The 15,977-nt window shown below is 42.1% G+C and overlaps 1 protein-coding gene across 1 annotated transcript; it reads left to right on the forward strand.

The window, feature by feature from the left end:
• The first annotated feature begins 3,581 nt into the window (after nt 1-3,581).
• Nucleotides 3,582-4,882, forward strand: LOC146624163 (uncharacterized). The gene is made up of 4 exons (XM_085363745.1): nt 3,582-3,624; nt 4,185-4,241; nt 4,351-4,677; nt 4,785-4,882. Exons 2-4 carry the CDS (start codon nt 4,205-4,207, stop codon nt 4,880-4,882), a joined length of 462 nt encoding a protein of 153 aa, XP_085219871.1. The 5' UTR covers nt 3,582-3,624; nt 4,185-4,204.
• Nucleotides 4,883-15,977: the final 11,095 nt, after the last annotated feature.

Consider the following 15,977-nt stretch of genomic DNA (forward strand, 5'->3'; position numbering starts at 1 on the left):
CTTTGGTCACTTTTCCTTTCTCTGCCCCCCTCTTCTAATTGAGGCTGTGACTGCGAGCGGAGCTGCGGCGTCTCTGTCCGACCGAGGCTTGGCGGGGATAAAGCAGCTTAACGCGTGGGCAGATTATTTCCGAGAGAGCCTACCCCCAGTCCCGCCTGACAGATATCTGCCACTGTGTGAGGGCTGAGCAGCGTAAACTGTTAGTGTGTACATCCTATTTTAAATGAGCACTCTCAGTTGACGCAATTAAGCGCTCGGACAGAAGCAGAGCTTCAGCAATTGTGGTCCGGGGGGACTTACCCCTGCCAACCCTCCTTTAACAGTGAGCTGAAACCGCACACATTGATACAGCCACAGTTACATTTGTAGTCTATACTGTATGCTACCTTTTGAATTAAGCAATCAGTTAATAATAATGGAGCCTAGGTTTTGCAGGAAAAAAATGTTCCAACTGATTTGTGCTGTCTCTTTATTTTACTTTATATTTTCCTGTATGTATATAAATATATATTTATATTTTAAGAAGGCAGACTTCTTCTAAAGTCTTTCTTCTTTTTCACCCATTTTAATCCAGTCCGTGTACTGTACAATGAATCGTTCAACCATACAAAAGCACCTAACTCAGGGGATGAACCAGCGTTGTGTCCACACATAACAGGCAACTTAGCAAAGAACCAACTTTATGCATTTTGTTACTAACTGTCTGTCAAAAACACATCATTTGTTTCTCATTTCTTTAGTCAAGTCTACAAAAAAATGCCAAGATATCATAGTTTAACAGACACAAAATTGTATTTTCACATCAATAAGTTTAGACGAGCTATTAGCCAAAAACTTGGTACATCTCAACATGCAACGTGTCCTTACAAATTGGATGCATCTGGACCTTAAGCAGATCCATTTTCTGTTCACTGAAGCCTCGTCAGAAATGATCTTAAGGCAACTGTCAAGAAATCATTCTTAAAGAAGGGAAACAGGGAGAAAAAACAGGTGTGCTAAGTTCCACAAGGACTTATCTGAAAATCAGTGGTAGCAGGTCTTATTGAGTGATTAATCCAAATTTGAAACTCTCAGTTTAAATCATCATCAGTTACTGAGGAGGTCAGGAGGGAGGTACAACAGTGAATGTCTGCAGCCATCTGTAAAGCATAGTGGAGACTCTGTCATTGTTTGAGTCTGGATGTAGTGTTGGATATCATGTCAAAATTGGTGGAATTATCCATGTACAAAAGTACTCCTAGAGTTTGTGGGATCATCTTGACAGAGAAGAAGACAAAAGGAACCAAATATCCAAAGAAGCTTTGAATGTCCTTCAAGAAGTTTTTTTAAAACTGTGCAATAATAAATAAATGATGGGTGGCTTAAGAGTTTTGCACAGCATTATATCAGACAAGATCAAAAAATAAACTGCTTTAAATCCTAGTAATTCATGGCGAGAATGTGAAAGACTAAATGACTCAATAGTTTCCTGTCATATGTGAATATGCTGAAATACCCATCCCTGCATTATAGAAAATGACATAAACTAATTTTAACAAATTTTATTTAATGATAACATTAATTGTATGAACGAGTCTGCATCACGGTGAAATGATTACAAAATGAAGTATTAAACCCTTGCCTGTATGTCCAGGGTGACTGCTGCAGAGGGCAGCTCCAGAAAGGCACCCGAAATTGAATCTACAACATTACAGCATATAAGGAAGCAAGACTGAGAATGCAATTGAAAATTTAAGGGAAAGAGGCAGCACTGTCCTGTGAGGTCAATGCTTTCAGCTCATGCAGCTGTAAGTGGACTATAGCTATAGTATGAATTTTAATAATCTGCCAGTGTTATCATCTGAGCAACAAGCAACCTGTCCAGATGTGTTCTTACAGCCTGGGAACTGCACAATCCCATATGGTGGCTGTAGCTCAGGTGGCAGAGCAGGTCAGCCACTAATCAGAAGGTCGGTGGTTCGATCCCAGGCTGCCTCCTGGTTGCATGCCAAATATCCTTGGGCAAGATACTAACCCCATGTTTGCCTACTGGTGGTGGTCAGAGGGCCCGGTGGCGCCAGTGTCCGGCAGCCTCGCCTCTGTCAGTGCGCCCCAGGGCAGCTGTGGCTACAATGTAGCTTGCCATCGCCAGTGTGTGAATGAATGGGTGAATGACTGAATGTAGTGTGAAGCGCTTTGGGGTCCTTAGGGACTAGAAAAGCGCTATACAAATGCAGGCCATTTACCATGTGATCATGAAAACAGGCGAAGAGAGTAAAAAAGTATCGAAAAAAAAAATGTTCATATTAGAAGTTTGATTAGAAGTTTCCTTATGTTTTTACTCTCTGAATATCAGACTGTGCATGATGCAGATGGTTTCCATATTGTCATTTTTACACAGTACTTTTGATATTTGATATGTACACAGATGATTAAATGAACATGGGAACCAACATGTAAACGACTGAGGACACCCACACTTAAAGAGTTATGTTTCACATTGTGTATTTGTTCACGTTTTGTGTAACCTTGGGATCATTTTACATCTCTTTAAACTTATTTTTGTACTCTAATATTAGTTTGATGTCTTCGTAGTTACTTTGTTACTTGCTTTTAATTGCTTTCCATCTCTGCTCATTTTGCATCACAGTTTTTGTCTCACTTCGGTTATTCTGCATCTGTAACAAATCTTTGTAGCTTTGTGGTCATTTGCACCTATTTTTTGTCCCACTTTTATCACTTTTTGTTTCATTTGGATCATTTTTACTCTTTTCTTTGTTGTTTTGTGTGTTTTGCCAGTGTTTTGTATGACATTATGTGTCTAATATCAGTTGTTTTACATTTCTTTGTAGCTACTTTGTGGCAATTTAATATAGCGTGCCCAGCAGGGCCCTTCACAAATCAGTCTCTATATCAGTCCATATACAGGAAACCCAGCACAGTCACGTTAGAAGCGCACTATATAAAATCTGCATCAGTCTGTGCAATTCCTTGAATTGGCCTCTGGATGGAGACCCTGAGTCACTGTAACTGGTGCTAGAAATTTCTAGCCTCTGTGTGTGTGTGTGTGTGTGTGTGTGTGTGTGTGTGTGTGTGTGTGTGTGTGTGTGTGTGTGTGTGTGTTCTCTCTATACTGCAAAATAATTTGTGTCATACCTCTGATCAGTACAGTAAGGTTATAGTCATATTCTTGTTACATAAAACGCATTAAAAGAATTATTCATCATGTTGAAAGTCATTAATGTTGCAGAAGAGTAAATCAGACAGAGAGTACAAGATAACAAAATGAAGGACAAATTAGGAGGAGAGGACTCAGAATGTACGAGAAAAGTGAGATGACCAGAGGAGGAGACTCACTGTCCTCACACTGTGCTGGTAAAAATGATGACTGAGTTTTTCCTTTCCATGCATAGACAGCCTGCCCACTGATGTCCTTCGTCAGGCACTGCAGAGGAGAAAGACGAATCAGCACTCTCTCTTCAACCATCATCCCTCCCACTCTCCCTCCACATTTCTGTGCTGCTCCATCTCTTCTCAGACTTGTCGGGCTTTGCGGTGCAGCACATTGAGGTGACCTCCTGCAGCTCCACAGCCAGACGAGACCACGCAGGAAGAAGCTGCTGCATCATTCAGCCTTGGCAGGAGGTAAGACCCCAAGAAGATGTTCATCTGCACCTTCAGGGACTATATGTGAGGACTGGGTCACTGGATGGTACTAGATGAGCAAGACTGTGGAAATACCCAGATTATGATAGGAGGCAAAAGCTGCGAGCAGAGATAAACAGGCTTTAACCTTTAAGATTAAAATGATAATGCTTGTGATAATGATAAATATGAAGTGTTTCAATGTAATTGGAAAGGCATGAGAAACAGTTTAGCTAAACAAACAAGGGAAAACCAGAACCGTGTCATCCTCTTTTTATTCTGCATCATCATTAGATTTTGCCACAGGTGGATCAAGTTGTGGATGTAGGCAGAGGACAGAGCATTTTAACCTTGTTTTGTTTTTGTTTTTTAAATCAAAATCCATACTAGAAATATTGTTATGACCTCACCCAACCTGACCTCATATGTACCCAGAGAGCCCAACCCACAGAGATCATAATACAATTTGATGCGTCACTGCAAGCTTGTTTACAATTTATGTGTTGCTCTTTCTTTCTTTGTCCTCAGGTTTCCTCTTTCTTCTTTTTTTTTGTTTAAAGGTGGATGGGACTTTTTCAACATGCTTAAGTCTCTATTTGTATATGGAGTGTTGGGAGGTGAGAAACATTTTTAGGAAATATTACTGTCGAGGAGGGAAAAAAGCACTTGAATGCTTAGGTTTGAAACTGCTTCACAAAGTATGTAATTTTGTGTTTTTTGTCCCAGTGATGCTCATTCCAGTAAAATCTAAGCGTATGACCGTGTGCGTGGAAGATGATGAGGAACTGAGAGTAGACTGTCTGATCGAGCCCAAGCCTAATAAAATCAACACCTATCAGTTCTCGTGGTCTATCGGACCCAGGCAGGAGACCATTAACACCAATGTGTCCGGTGAATCAGCAAATAACTTGTTCAAAGACAAAAGCAGAGTGGAGGAGCTGGAGCCCGTCGGCTACAGAATGACGCTGTCCGACTTCAGAGATAAACTCTCAGACAACACCACCTTCCTGTGCAAAATATCTGGGCAGGGTGAAAACATCACTGTTCAGAAGGGTAAGTGTACTGGCAAGTGCGCATGTATGGGTGGATCTGAAGCAGTGGGCATGAGGGGAAGACAAATATTAAGAGGTCTGTGTGAACCCACTTTTCTTCTTTGGCAGATAATATTCTCAGCTGCTCAGCTGTAAGCCTGCTTCTGAAGAACTCCTGGTCATGGATGGTCTACCTGCTGCTTTTCTTCTATCATACACACAGCTAAGAAAGCTATTTTACAGAAAACATACAGGCTAGTGCACGAGCACACACATCTAACCCATCTCTGCTTTTTGTCTACGTCCACAAACACCCCTTGCATAAAAAACGCTGAACAACATGCTGCACAGATGTAACCGTCTCTCTCTGTCTAATCTTTTCTTCCAAGAAGCACTGAAACAATATTGGAATGTTTCCGGTAATAATGATGACTCAGATATGGTTCAACATAAATATTTAGCGATTTGCTATTTGTATGCATAAACACAACTGTACTCTGGGTAAATATTAATATTATTGTAAATATTACTTTGGAAGATGCTGCATTTGTTTCCTGTGTTTTCAATAAAGATACAACTTAAAACCTGATTCTAATTTACTGTGAAGTCAGAGCTCACTGGACTGAGATAGAGTTTGAGATGAAGAAAATGGAACATGTGTGTGTGTGTGTGTGTGTGGGGGGGGGGTTCTAATTATAAAATCAGTCTTACCTTCATCTTGACACTAAATAATGATTTAAAGGGGTCATGTCTTGGCATGATTTAAAAAGAGTAAAAAACCTCAAGTGGTGTCTTTAAAGACTCCTAAAAGAAAAAGCTAAGGATTCATAAGAAGCTTGTCTTTTTACTCTAAGGAGCTTGGAAAGAAAAGCGTCTGGACTTCTTTAAGTTCCTCGAAGACGTTTCACCTCTCATCCGAGAAGCTTCTTCAGTTCTAGGGTCCAATGGTGGAGAGTCCCAGATTTAAGATCTGTGGGAGTAACCCACCGAGAGGGACAATGGACCCCCTAATGATCCTCTACCTAATCACATGAGCCAAGGTGTGAAAATGGGTGTAGGTCACAATCAGCCAAGGTTTCGGGTGAGCTCATTGTGAAACCTAGCCCCACCCTATCATGTGATTTCCTGAGGTCAGATGGCCCAGGATGTGAGTGGGCGTTAAGGCGTCTGGGAAGGGATATCAAAACTGGATTATAGATGGCAGACGGTGTCGTAAACCACCGCCTCTATTAAAAAATGGTCGCTCACAGTGGACATACATGGCTTCTTTAACTCCTCTTTCAACCACCAATCTCTTAACAATAGCTGCTACCCTGAACTGTTCTCAGATCACTTGCAAAAGGTTTACTTTCTGCTCCAAGAGTCAAGACTAAACATACAGAAGTTACATTTGAATTTTATGCTCCACTTTTCTGCAACGCCCTTCCAGGTAATGTGAGCTCTGCTTCATACTGTAGTGATTTAAAATAAACAGAACAGAACCTTTCTGCTTGATCTGTTTTGCCACTGTTATTCTAAGCTGTTACTATTTATTTATTGATACTATTTATTGGTGTTCAGTACTGTGCTTCAACTGCAGTATACATTTGGCGATCCTGTTATTGTTATGTTGGGGCTTTGTTTGTTTGTTTCTATTTTTTGTGAATTTTCTGAGTCACATTTTTAGTAACTTTATGTTTGTAATGCGCTTTTCTGAATTAAAGGGCATGACTTTGGAAAATGTTTCATTGCTTTCTACACCAAAGCAAAGCAGATAAAATTGGGCTTTTTCCTAAATCAGACTTCAAAGCTTTGAAGGAGATATAGTGACAGAAAGAGGCCACAAGATGGCGCGTTTGTTCAGGTAGTGCAGGGGTGCCCAATCCCAGTCCTCGAGAGCTACTATCCTGCAGCTTTTAGATGCATCCCTACTCCAACACAGCTGAATCAAATGAATGGCTTGTTATCAGGCCTTTGCCAAACACGATGGCATGCTGAAGAGGTAATCAAACCATTTGATTCAGCTGTGTTGGGGTAGGGATGCATCTAAAAGCTACAGGACGGTAGCTCTCGAGGACCGGGATTAGGCACCCCTGAGGTAGTGGATACCATTTGTTGGCTGTTTGGTTTATGTCAGGATAGGCAACTCCAGGCCTCGAGTGCCGGTGTCCTGCAGGTTTTAGATGTGTCCTTGATCCAACACAGCTGATTCAAATGGCTAAATTACCTCTCCAACATGTCTTGAAGTTCTCCAGAGGCCTGGGAATGAACTAATCATCTGACTCAAGTGTGTTGACACCCCTGCTCTAGATGCTCAGGGATGGTGTAGGCAACTCTAGGCCTCGAGTGCCGGTCCTTGAGGCCTGGAGTTGGACACCCCTGATCTAGGGAAACACACTTCTACTCCCACAATATACCTCGATATAAAGGCCCAGCTCCAGCTCCAAAACTGATATTTCTCCACCAATTACATCCAAATATAATGATGCAGAGATGAACGTTATAGGTTTCCTTGCTAGTTTTGCGTTCTGACTCTCGTGTGACGTCATCGACTGAAGCCGCTCAACGTTCTGCAGGTGAACAAAACTGTCAGCGGGGACAGTTTTGTTCACAAAGCTTTGAAGGAATTACGGGGACAGATAGAGGCCACAAGATGGCGCCATTTTTCAGGTTGTGGACACCATTTGTTGGCTTTTTGGTTTATGTTCACACCACAGTGAATTTTTTTCCCTTTCTTGCTGAATTTAAATAAATTAACTCAGGTAAACTAGAGTGAGTCTTCCGTCATTAATTAATTATTTAAAACACTTTTCTACCTTTAGTGTATTTTTGCTGCGTTACATGTTTGCTGAACTGCTTCATGGGTTAAAAACCTTTTGATTAGTTAGACGCAGACTCTGTTGTTCAAATAAAATCTATACTTTGTATTTTCCATTTGGCTTTCCTGGATTGAAAAGTTTGAAAATAAAAGCATTCAACAGTCTGGGTGTCGAAATGTGCTGTGTAATGTATTTATAAATATTTTGATGGTAGGAAAACAGGTTAAAATGACTGTGTTTGGGCCTTGAGGTTAAATTTTAATTTTATCTAAAAATGAACTTGTATTCCATTTTTCTGGAGACTGTGGGTCCAGAGAGGGATACTTGTTCTCGGAGACCTGTATCAGGGGTAGGGATGGGTATCGAAAACCGGCTCTTGTTGAGAACCGGTTTCCACTGTTTCAATTCCTTGGAATTGTTTGCCATTTTTGCAAACGATTCCCTTATCGATTCCAGTCGCCCCGAATGACGTCACCATGTTGCGGAGCTTCATTTACCTGGCAGGAAACACGGCGCCTAAGCGGCTCAAACGCTCAAAAGTTTGTTTATACTTTACGAGAATGGATGACAACAGGGCGACTTGCAATACTTGAAAAGTAGATATTTCATTTAAGGGAGGAAACACTACGAATATGCAAAAGCATTTGCTCACAAAACACGTGATAACCTTAAATGAATGTCGTGTTTTTAATTCCGCTCCGGACTCGTGAATCTCAACCCAGAAGCAGCGGTAATGTTTGCCCATCCTCTCCCGTTAATGCGGCAGGTAAATAATCAACTAACAGTGCATATTAGCATATTAGCAGTGACTAAGTTTGTGGTCAAAGGCTTGCACCCATTTGCCACAGCATATGGCCCCGATTTTCGGTAAGTGAATGTGATTAATTGTAGGCAGGGACATTACTGGATATTCTTGTGTAATTGCTACAGAATAATTTATGTTACACTTTATATTTATTATATTATTTTACATTTACAATTTTTTTTCCTGGGGACCCTGTGACCCATTGAAGAGCCGTAGGCTGTGGATCTCTTAAGATCTCACTGTTGGGTTTGTAAGGCCATGTTACTCCTAAATTTCTATCTTGTTCAAAGAGAAGATATAAAACAAAGTTCTAAGCTAAGCGACCTTAGTGTTCTCTTTTTTTAAAAAGAATAAAGAATCGAATCGTTAAACAGAATCGAAAATGGAATCGGAATCGTGAAAATCTTATCAATACTCATCTCTAATCAGGGGAGAACTCTCAAGTCCTTCAACGACCTTAAAGAACAGTTTCAGTTGCCACAGAGTCAGTTTTGGAGGTACCTGCAGCTCCGGCACTTATTGCTGAAAACCTTTGGTTCCTCCTCCACACCACCTCCAACTATTGAATATCTCAGCTACATCAAAATAAATCTTTGGGGGAGGTCGTGAAGTCTCTAAATATTACTCAGTGCTTGTTAAGGGCACGAGTAAAGGGCTACCCACCCTCCGGTTAGCTTGGGAATCTGACCTTGATGTGGTTTTTACAGATCAGGAATGGACTACAATTTTGCAGAATAGTAAAAAGGTGTCCAGGGAACTTAGAACGAGACTAATCCAATTCATATTACTACACTGAATTTACTGGTCGCCACATAGACTGTATAGGACAAACCTCATGCAGTCCCCTGAATGCTGGAGATGTTAGACTGGGGTGGGCACATTGACCCATATGATTTGGCCCTTTCCTAAAACCCAAATCTTTTGGACTGAGATACATGACTTTATCAAATCAACCATACGATGGGATATTCCTTTTTCACCAAGACTATATTTGTTTTGGGGGACCCATCACTCCTTAAATATGCTCCGCCTAAAGCTGCTGAGTGGGTACAGACTGCATTGATGCTGGGGCGTAAACTCATTATCTCCCAGTGGAAGGCCCCTTCCACCCCACCTGTCTCTGTATGGCATATTCAACTAGGGAGACTCGCTGCACTAGAACAACTCTCATACAGGCTTCTGAACAAAGTGGAGAGTTTCCATCTGAAGTGGGATCCATATCTGTCCAGAATAAAAGGATCAGACTAGAACTTAGAGTGGGACAGACATTGGAATTCTGACAAAGCACTCTCAGGGATGTCAGAGTGTGGCATGCAGTGAGACCCACATAGTCAAAGGCTGGCTGTTTTTGTTTCTTTTTTGTTGTTGTTTTTGTTTTTTTTGGTTTGTTTGTTGTTGTTTTTTTGTTTCTCTTGCTTTGTTTGTCCCCCCTCATTTTGGTTTTGTATTCTCTACTGTTCTGCTGCTATGCTGATGTTTTTTTTTATGTGATGTAACCTGTCTCTGCAGTGGACTGTAGTGTTCTAAAAGCACAATAAAATATTAATCACAAAAAAAATGAACTTGTAGAAGTCGGAAAAAGATACAAGCTTGAGTGCAGTACTCTGGTAGAACTTCGTAAAGGGGGTATTTAGACCCAACATCTTGGATGGTATCTACAGAATATATTTTAGTACATCCTTTGGGAACTTGGTTTTGTCTTGGAATAAGTAGTTGATCATAGATATCAATGACATACTGTTGTTGCAAAATGAAACACTCTCTGAACCTGCAGTTTGGTTCTTCCAAAAATGTAACAAAATAAAACAAGGACACAACCCCATTTAACAGAGTGACCAACACAGCACTTGGTCACACACTGGCTGAGTTGCAGTGTGTGGCCAACCTGGTGACCAGCATGAGGCTGAGATACCAGGCTGTTGTGGCTGCGTATTGTTCTTCCACATGTTATTGACGCCCCTATTTGTTAAAAGAATAAAATCTTAAATTGTGGATGTGGCTTGTTTTTTCAGAATTCTATAAATGACGCCCAACAAGTGTCAATAGCAAAATAAACTGTTTGTTATTGGCAAATTTTTCATGGCCGCAACCCACATACTCAACTCTGGTGCTCAACTCACATTTTCCTTACAAATTTGACACCATTTAAGGGCAAAAGGTGATGCACGCATTAGATATTGCTGCAACCCTACGGGTGGGAGGAAGTCTGTGTTACACAGGCTAGGACAGGTACCAGGGAGGTTAGACTAGAGCAGGGGTCTCAAACTCCAGTCCTCGAGGACCGGTGTCCGGAAACTTTTCCATGTGTCCCTGTTGCAACACGCCTGAATAAAATTAGTAGGTTATTAGCAAGAGTATAGAATTTCACTGCATGCTGAAGTGGCAACCCCTAACCCTACTCCAGTAAATTTAAGTACATGTAAGAGTTTGGAAAAATTTACTTTTAAAAGTACTTTTATTGCACCATGTTCATTCACTCATGAGTTGCTGTAACATGAATAAACAGTACCCTTGCACAATGACCGAAACTAACTGTTCTGGATGTAATGTTTAGAGTTGCCTACCAACAGGTTGAGGATCAAAGCCAGAAACTTTAAGGTGTTATAGGTGACCGAGTTTTAGGACAATTGGTCCTAAAGGTACACAATATAGACTGTCCCTGGGTATAGCCTGTGGTATGGACTTCAATCACATCTCGGTTGTTTTTTTTTGTTTGCTTTGTTTTTTAATTATATATCGTGCAGAGAGGGGAAATTTTAAAAGGTCTGTCATTGTCCAACAACTTGTTGACCTTACTGAAAATCTGCATGTCTGAAACTGCGAGGTGACAAAGCACACCACTTCATCTGTCAGACATGGTGGAGTCAGTGTTATGGCATGAGAATATATGGCTGCCAGTGGAACCGGTTCACTAGTGTTTATTAATGATGTGACTGCTGATAGAAGTAGCAGGATGAACTGTGAATTGTACAGCGCAATACTCTGCGCTCATATTCAGCCAAATGCTGTAAAATTGATCAAATGGTGGCTCACAGTGCAAATGTATAATGACCCAAAGCTTACTGTAAAAGCAACCCAAGAGTTTCTTGAGGTAAAGAAATGAGATATTTTTCACTAGCTAAGCCATTCACCTGATCTCAGCCCAACAGAACATGTGTTTACTGAAGTTACTGAGAAATATGAAGACAGAAAGAGACTTCAGTCATTGACTTTTCTTATATTTAATGCTAATTTGTTCAATTACTTCTAAGCCTCTGAAAATTTGTGTCTGTGTATAACAATGGCTGAAGCAGTTGTTCTAACTGCTTCAGACAATCTATCACCCTCTTCCTGTTACCACTTCCTGGGCTTGTTTCAGGGGCTCATAAGTATTTCTGTCACTGAGCAGTGACAGTCATAAATGGTTAATGATCAAGAAACTACCTCACAACCCACTGTTTGCCAGTGGTGCTAGTTTTAGTAATTCTGCAAAGGCACGGTTTTTGAGATTGAGGAAACCTGCAGACAGTTGAGACTGAAGAAGTCACTTGGATGAGTTACGAAGTGTTTCTCCCACTCAAAATGTTACATCCAAATGAACAGAATCCATTTTTTGGGATTTCATTACCTGGATGACTGAGCATGCATCAAGACAAAAGATCAGCAGTTTAGTAACTTAATCTGTAATCTATAATGTTGCACTGTGTGTTTATCACTCTCATGACAGAGGTATTTGTAAGAGGTATTGTCTTTTATGTTGAGGCCATGGCATGACTCTGGCATGCTGTTTTTCATGATGAGTGACAGTGTATCTGATGTCCTTGTGTTGGTGTTGCATCCGTATAATAATGCTAATCCAGGATCAACATTGGTACTGACCAATCATTTTGTTGTAATGTCATAACGTTGCAATGTCCTCAAATATGTGCTTGTTTATATAAAACTCTCTCCTAGAACAAATAGTCAGTATAAGTTTTTTCTTTATTAATTTATAGAATATAGTAAATACATTTTTAAGTTAGGTTTGCTATTTAGTTTAGCCAGATTAGTTTACAGTTTACTCACATTGGTTTGCCAGTGATAATTGAATTAGCCAACTTCTTGGATGCTCAGACATTATCACAGGTCAGTCGCAATGCTGATTCAAGGATCCAAGGAAGCTTTATTGTCATTTGCATCACAAGTTTACATGAGGTGGAATGAAAATTACGTACAGAGAGCGAAAAGCGAAAAGAAACAGAATAATGAAGAAACAGAATTTTAAAAAAAAACAGATTTAAAAAACAGAATAACAAGTAATAAAGTAATACAAATAAATACAGTGCAACAACCTGGGTACCAGTATGGAGTATAGTAGGGGTGCAACGATACACAAAATTCACGGTTCGGTTTGATACTTTGGTGTCACGGTTCGATATTTTTTCGATACAAAAAAAATGTTCATGCCTTTTTAATTTGTCATTTATTAAAATTATATATATATATATTTTAACTCAAAAGTACAGTTTCTTCTCCTCTGCTGTTGAACACATGAACAATAACCGTATGACTGTTCCCACCACTAATACATGACCCTACGCTGTGTTCACTGCATCATTCCATGTTTGGCACTGATCACCACCTGCACTCATGTATATATCATGTATATATCTATCTATCTACTTAGCACTTTTAATTCTTATTCCCATTTTTATTTTCATGTCTATTTAAGCTTAATTTATAACAATATGTCTGCACTGAAGCACCGCAGCAATTTCCTAATGTTGTAAACCCGCTCAACATTTGGCAATAAAACCCTTTCTGATTCTGATTCTGATTCTGAATTAGGGTGGGGAAGGTTCAATTTGCCATGTTGCAAGGAGAGTTTAACTTCTGTCTCGCTAGCTTGCCCTGCGCTCAGTGAATCTGCGTTCGACTACTCCGCCTAGGCTGCACTGTCGAGCGCAGATCCACTGAGCGCTCAACACAGACAGCATCGTCAGAAGGAAAGTTGATAAAATAAATTAAAAATTGTGTATTGTTCGATACTGCCTGGGAGGGATGTGAGGTGGGCAAATGAACTGAATCATTTCTTCAACAGATTTGATTCAGCCATGAGGCAGTCTGCAACATCGGCTGCAGACTCACCCACCCCCACTGCTGCTGTTCCACCTCAGACACTTCACACCTCCTCTATTCACCCTGCTCACTCCCCCCCACCCCCAACTGCAGCATCCAATACACACTCAACACAAGGCTCCAGCCTGTCTCTCTCAACCACCCAGGTTAGGAGGGAACTGAGGAGGATTAATGGCAAGAAGGCAGCGGGTCCAGATGGCATCAGCTCGAGGGTCGTCAGGTCCTGCGCGGACCAACTGTGTGGGGTGATGGAGCACCTCTTCAACCTGAGCCTGAGGTTGGGAAGAGTCCCACAGCTCTGGAAAACCTCCTGTGTTGTACCAGTGCCAAAGACTTCACACCCCAAGGACCTCAACAGCTACAGGCCGGTGGCTCTGACATCCCACCTGATGAAGACCCTGGAGCGGTTGGTCCTGGCTCAGCTTCGGCGCCTAATAAGCTCATCACTGGACCCACTTCAGTTTGCCTACCAGCCTGGCATTGGAGCGGATGATGCCGTCATTCACCTCCTACATCGTTCCCTCGCTCACCTGGAGACCGCTGGAAGCACTGTGAGAATCATGTTCTTTGATTTCTCCAGTGCCTTCAACACCATTCTTCCCTCGGTTCTAAAGGACAAGCTGGTGAACTCTGGAGTGGACCATCACCTCACTACCTGGATCCTGGACTACCTCACCGACCGACCACAGTATGTGAGGACTCAGGGCTGTGTGTCGGACAGGGTCGTCTGCAGTACGGGGGCCCCACAGGGAACGGTTCTGGCTCCGTTCCTCTTCACCATCTACACTGCAGACTTCTCCCACAATTCCACCCAGTGCTTCCTGCAGAAGTTCTCTGATGACTCTGCAATAGTCGGCCTCATCACTGATGGGGACGACAAGGAGTACAGAGGTCTGACCCAAGACTTTGTGGACTGGTGCCAGCTGAACTACCTCCAGATCAACGCCAGTAAAACCAAGGAACTGGTGGTAGACTTCCGCAGGCACAAGCATTCTCCACTGCAACCACTGAACATCCAGGGTATGGACATTGAGGCTGTGGACAGCTACAGGTACCTTGGTGTTCATCTGAACAATAGACTGGACTGGACTCATAACTCAGACGCCCTCTACAGGAAAGGGCAGAGCAGGCTGTACCTGCTGCGGAGACTCAGGTCGTTTGGAGTGGAGGGCCCACTCCTGAAGACCTTCTATGACTCTGTTGTGGCTTCTGCTATCTTTTATGGTGTGGTCTGCTGGGGCGGCAGCATCTCTGCTGGGGACAGGAAGAGACTGAACAGGGTGATCCGAAGGGCCAGCTCTGTTCTAGGATGCCCTCTGAACCCAGTGGAGGTGGTGAGTGACAGGAGAACGGCGGCTAAGCTGTCATCCCTGATGGACAACATCTCCCACCCCATGCAGCAGACTGTGACAGCACTGAGCAGCTCCTTCAGTGGGAGACTGCGGCACCCACGGTGTGGGACGGAGAGATTTCGCAGGTCTTTCCTCCCCACTGCTGTCAGACTCCATAATAAAGACTTTAACTGATTAAGCACACACATCCATACATATGCAATAATACTAAGTGCAATAATCCTTTCTGTCATCGTTGTATTTTTACTCAGTTGTATATAGTATTTGTATTTGTATTCTATTTTTATCTTATTGTATATTTATTTTATTTTATTCTACTGTATATAGTATTTTATTCTATTCTGTACAGTTGTGTACTGTATTTATTCTTATTGTATTCTAATTTTTGCCTCACAACTTTTGCACTGTCCACTTCCTGCTGTGACAAAACAAATTTCCCACGTGTGGGACTAATAAAAGTTATCTTATCTTATATGCGTACCGAACCAAAAGCACTGTATCGAACGGTTCAATATCGATACGAGTATCGTTGCACCCCTAGAGTATAGGTATAGAAAAGTAGGTGCTCGGACTTATATCCAACAATGATGAGACAAACTATAGGACAGAGGTGCAACAACTAGAGTCATGGTGCCACGACAATAACTTGGTCTTAAACACCAAAAAGACCAAGGAGATCATTGTAGATTTCCGGAAGAGGGGTCATAACAACCATCTGCCTCTCTTCATTGGCAGTGAGGCGGTGGAGAGGGTGAGCAGTTTTAAATTCTTGGGGGTAACTGTGACCGAGGACCTGTCCTGGGGCAACCATATCACCTCAGTTGTACGGAAGGCCCAACAGCGCCTCTACTACCTGAGGAGACTGCGGAGCGCACACATTCCCAGATCTCTGATGTTGAACTTCTACAACTGTGCCATCAGCAGCGTTCTGACGTATGGATTTCTAGTGTGGTTCCCCAGCTGCACCAAGGCCGATCAGCAAGCACTCCAGCGGGTGGTGAAAGAAGCTGGCAGAATTATTGGAACAAGTCTGCCAGAGATCAGTAATATCTTCCCCACTCGCTGTCTGAGGAGGGTGCACAGTATCCTGCGGGACCAACATCACCCTGCGCGCCACCTTTTCCATCTGCTGCCCTCAGGGAGAAGGTACAGGTCTATACAGGCCAGAACATCCAGACTGGCCAACAGCCTGTATCCACAGGCTGTGAGGCTCCTGAACTCTCTGCCCCCCTCTCACGGACAATAACCATATCCAACTTCTTAATAGCAA

This window comes from Diplotaxodon limnothrissa, linkage group LG10 (assembly GCF_057381915.1).
Source record: "Diplotaxodon limnothrissa isolate DT_005_m linkage group LG10, D_limnothrissa_male_GT1.1, whole genome shotgun sequence".
NCBI lineage: Eukaryota > Metazoa > Chordata > Actinopteri > Cichliformes > Cichlidae > Diplotaxodon > Diplotaxodon limnothrissa.

What these genes read in the sequence shown, in the direction of transcription:
- LOC146624163 (XM_085363745.1), top strand. Translation starts at nt 4,205, where the DNA reads ATGCTTAAGTCTCTATTTGTATATGGAGTGTTGGGAG. An exon ending in TGTATATGGAGTGTTGGGAG is followed by an intron (nt 4,242 to 4,350) that starts GTGAGAAACATT and finishes TTTTTGTCCCAG; the next exon opens with TGATGCTCATTCCAGTAAAA. An exon ending in AAACATCACTGTTCAGAAGG is followed by an intron (nt 4,678 to 4,784) that starts GTAAGTGTACTG and finishes CTTCTTTGGCAG; the next exon opens with ATAATATTCTCAGCTGCTCA.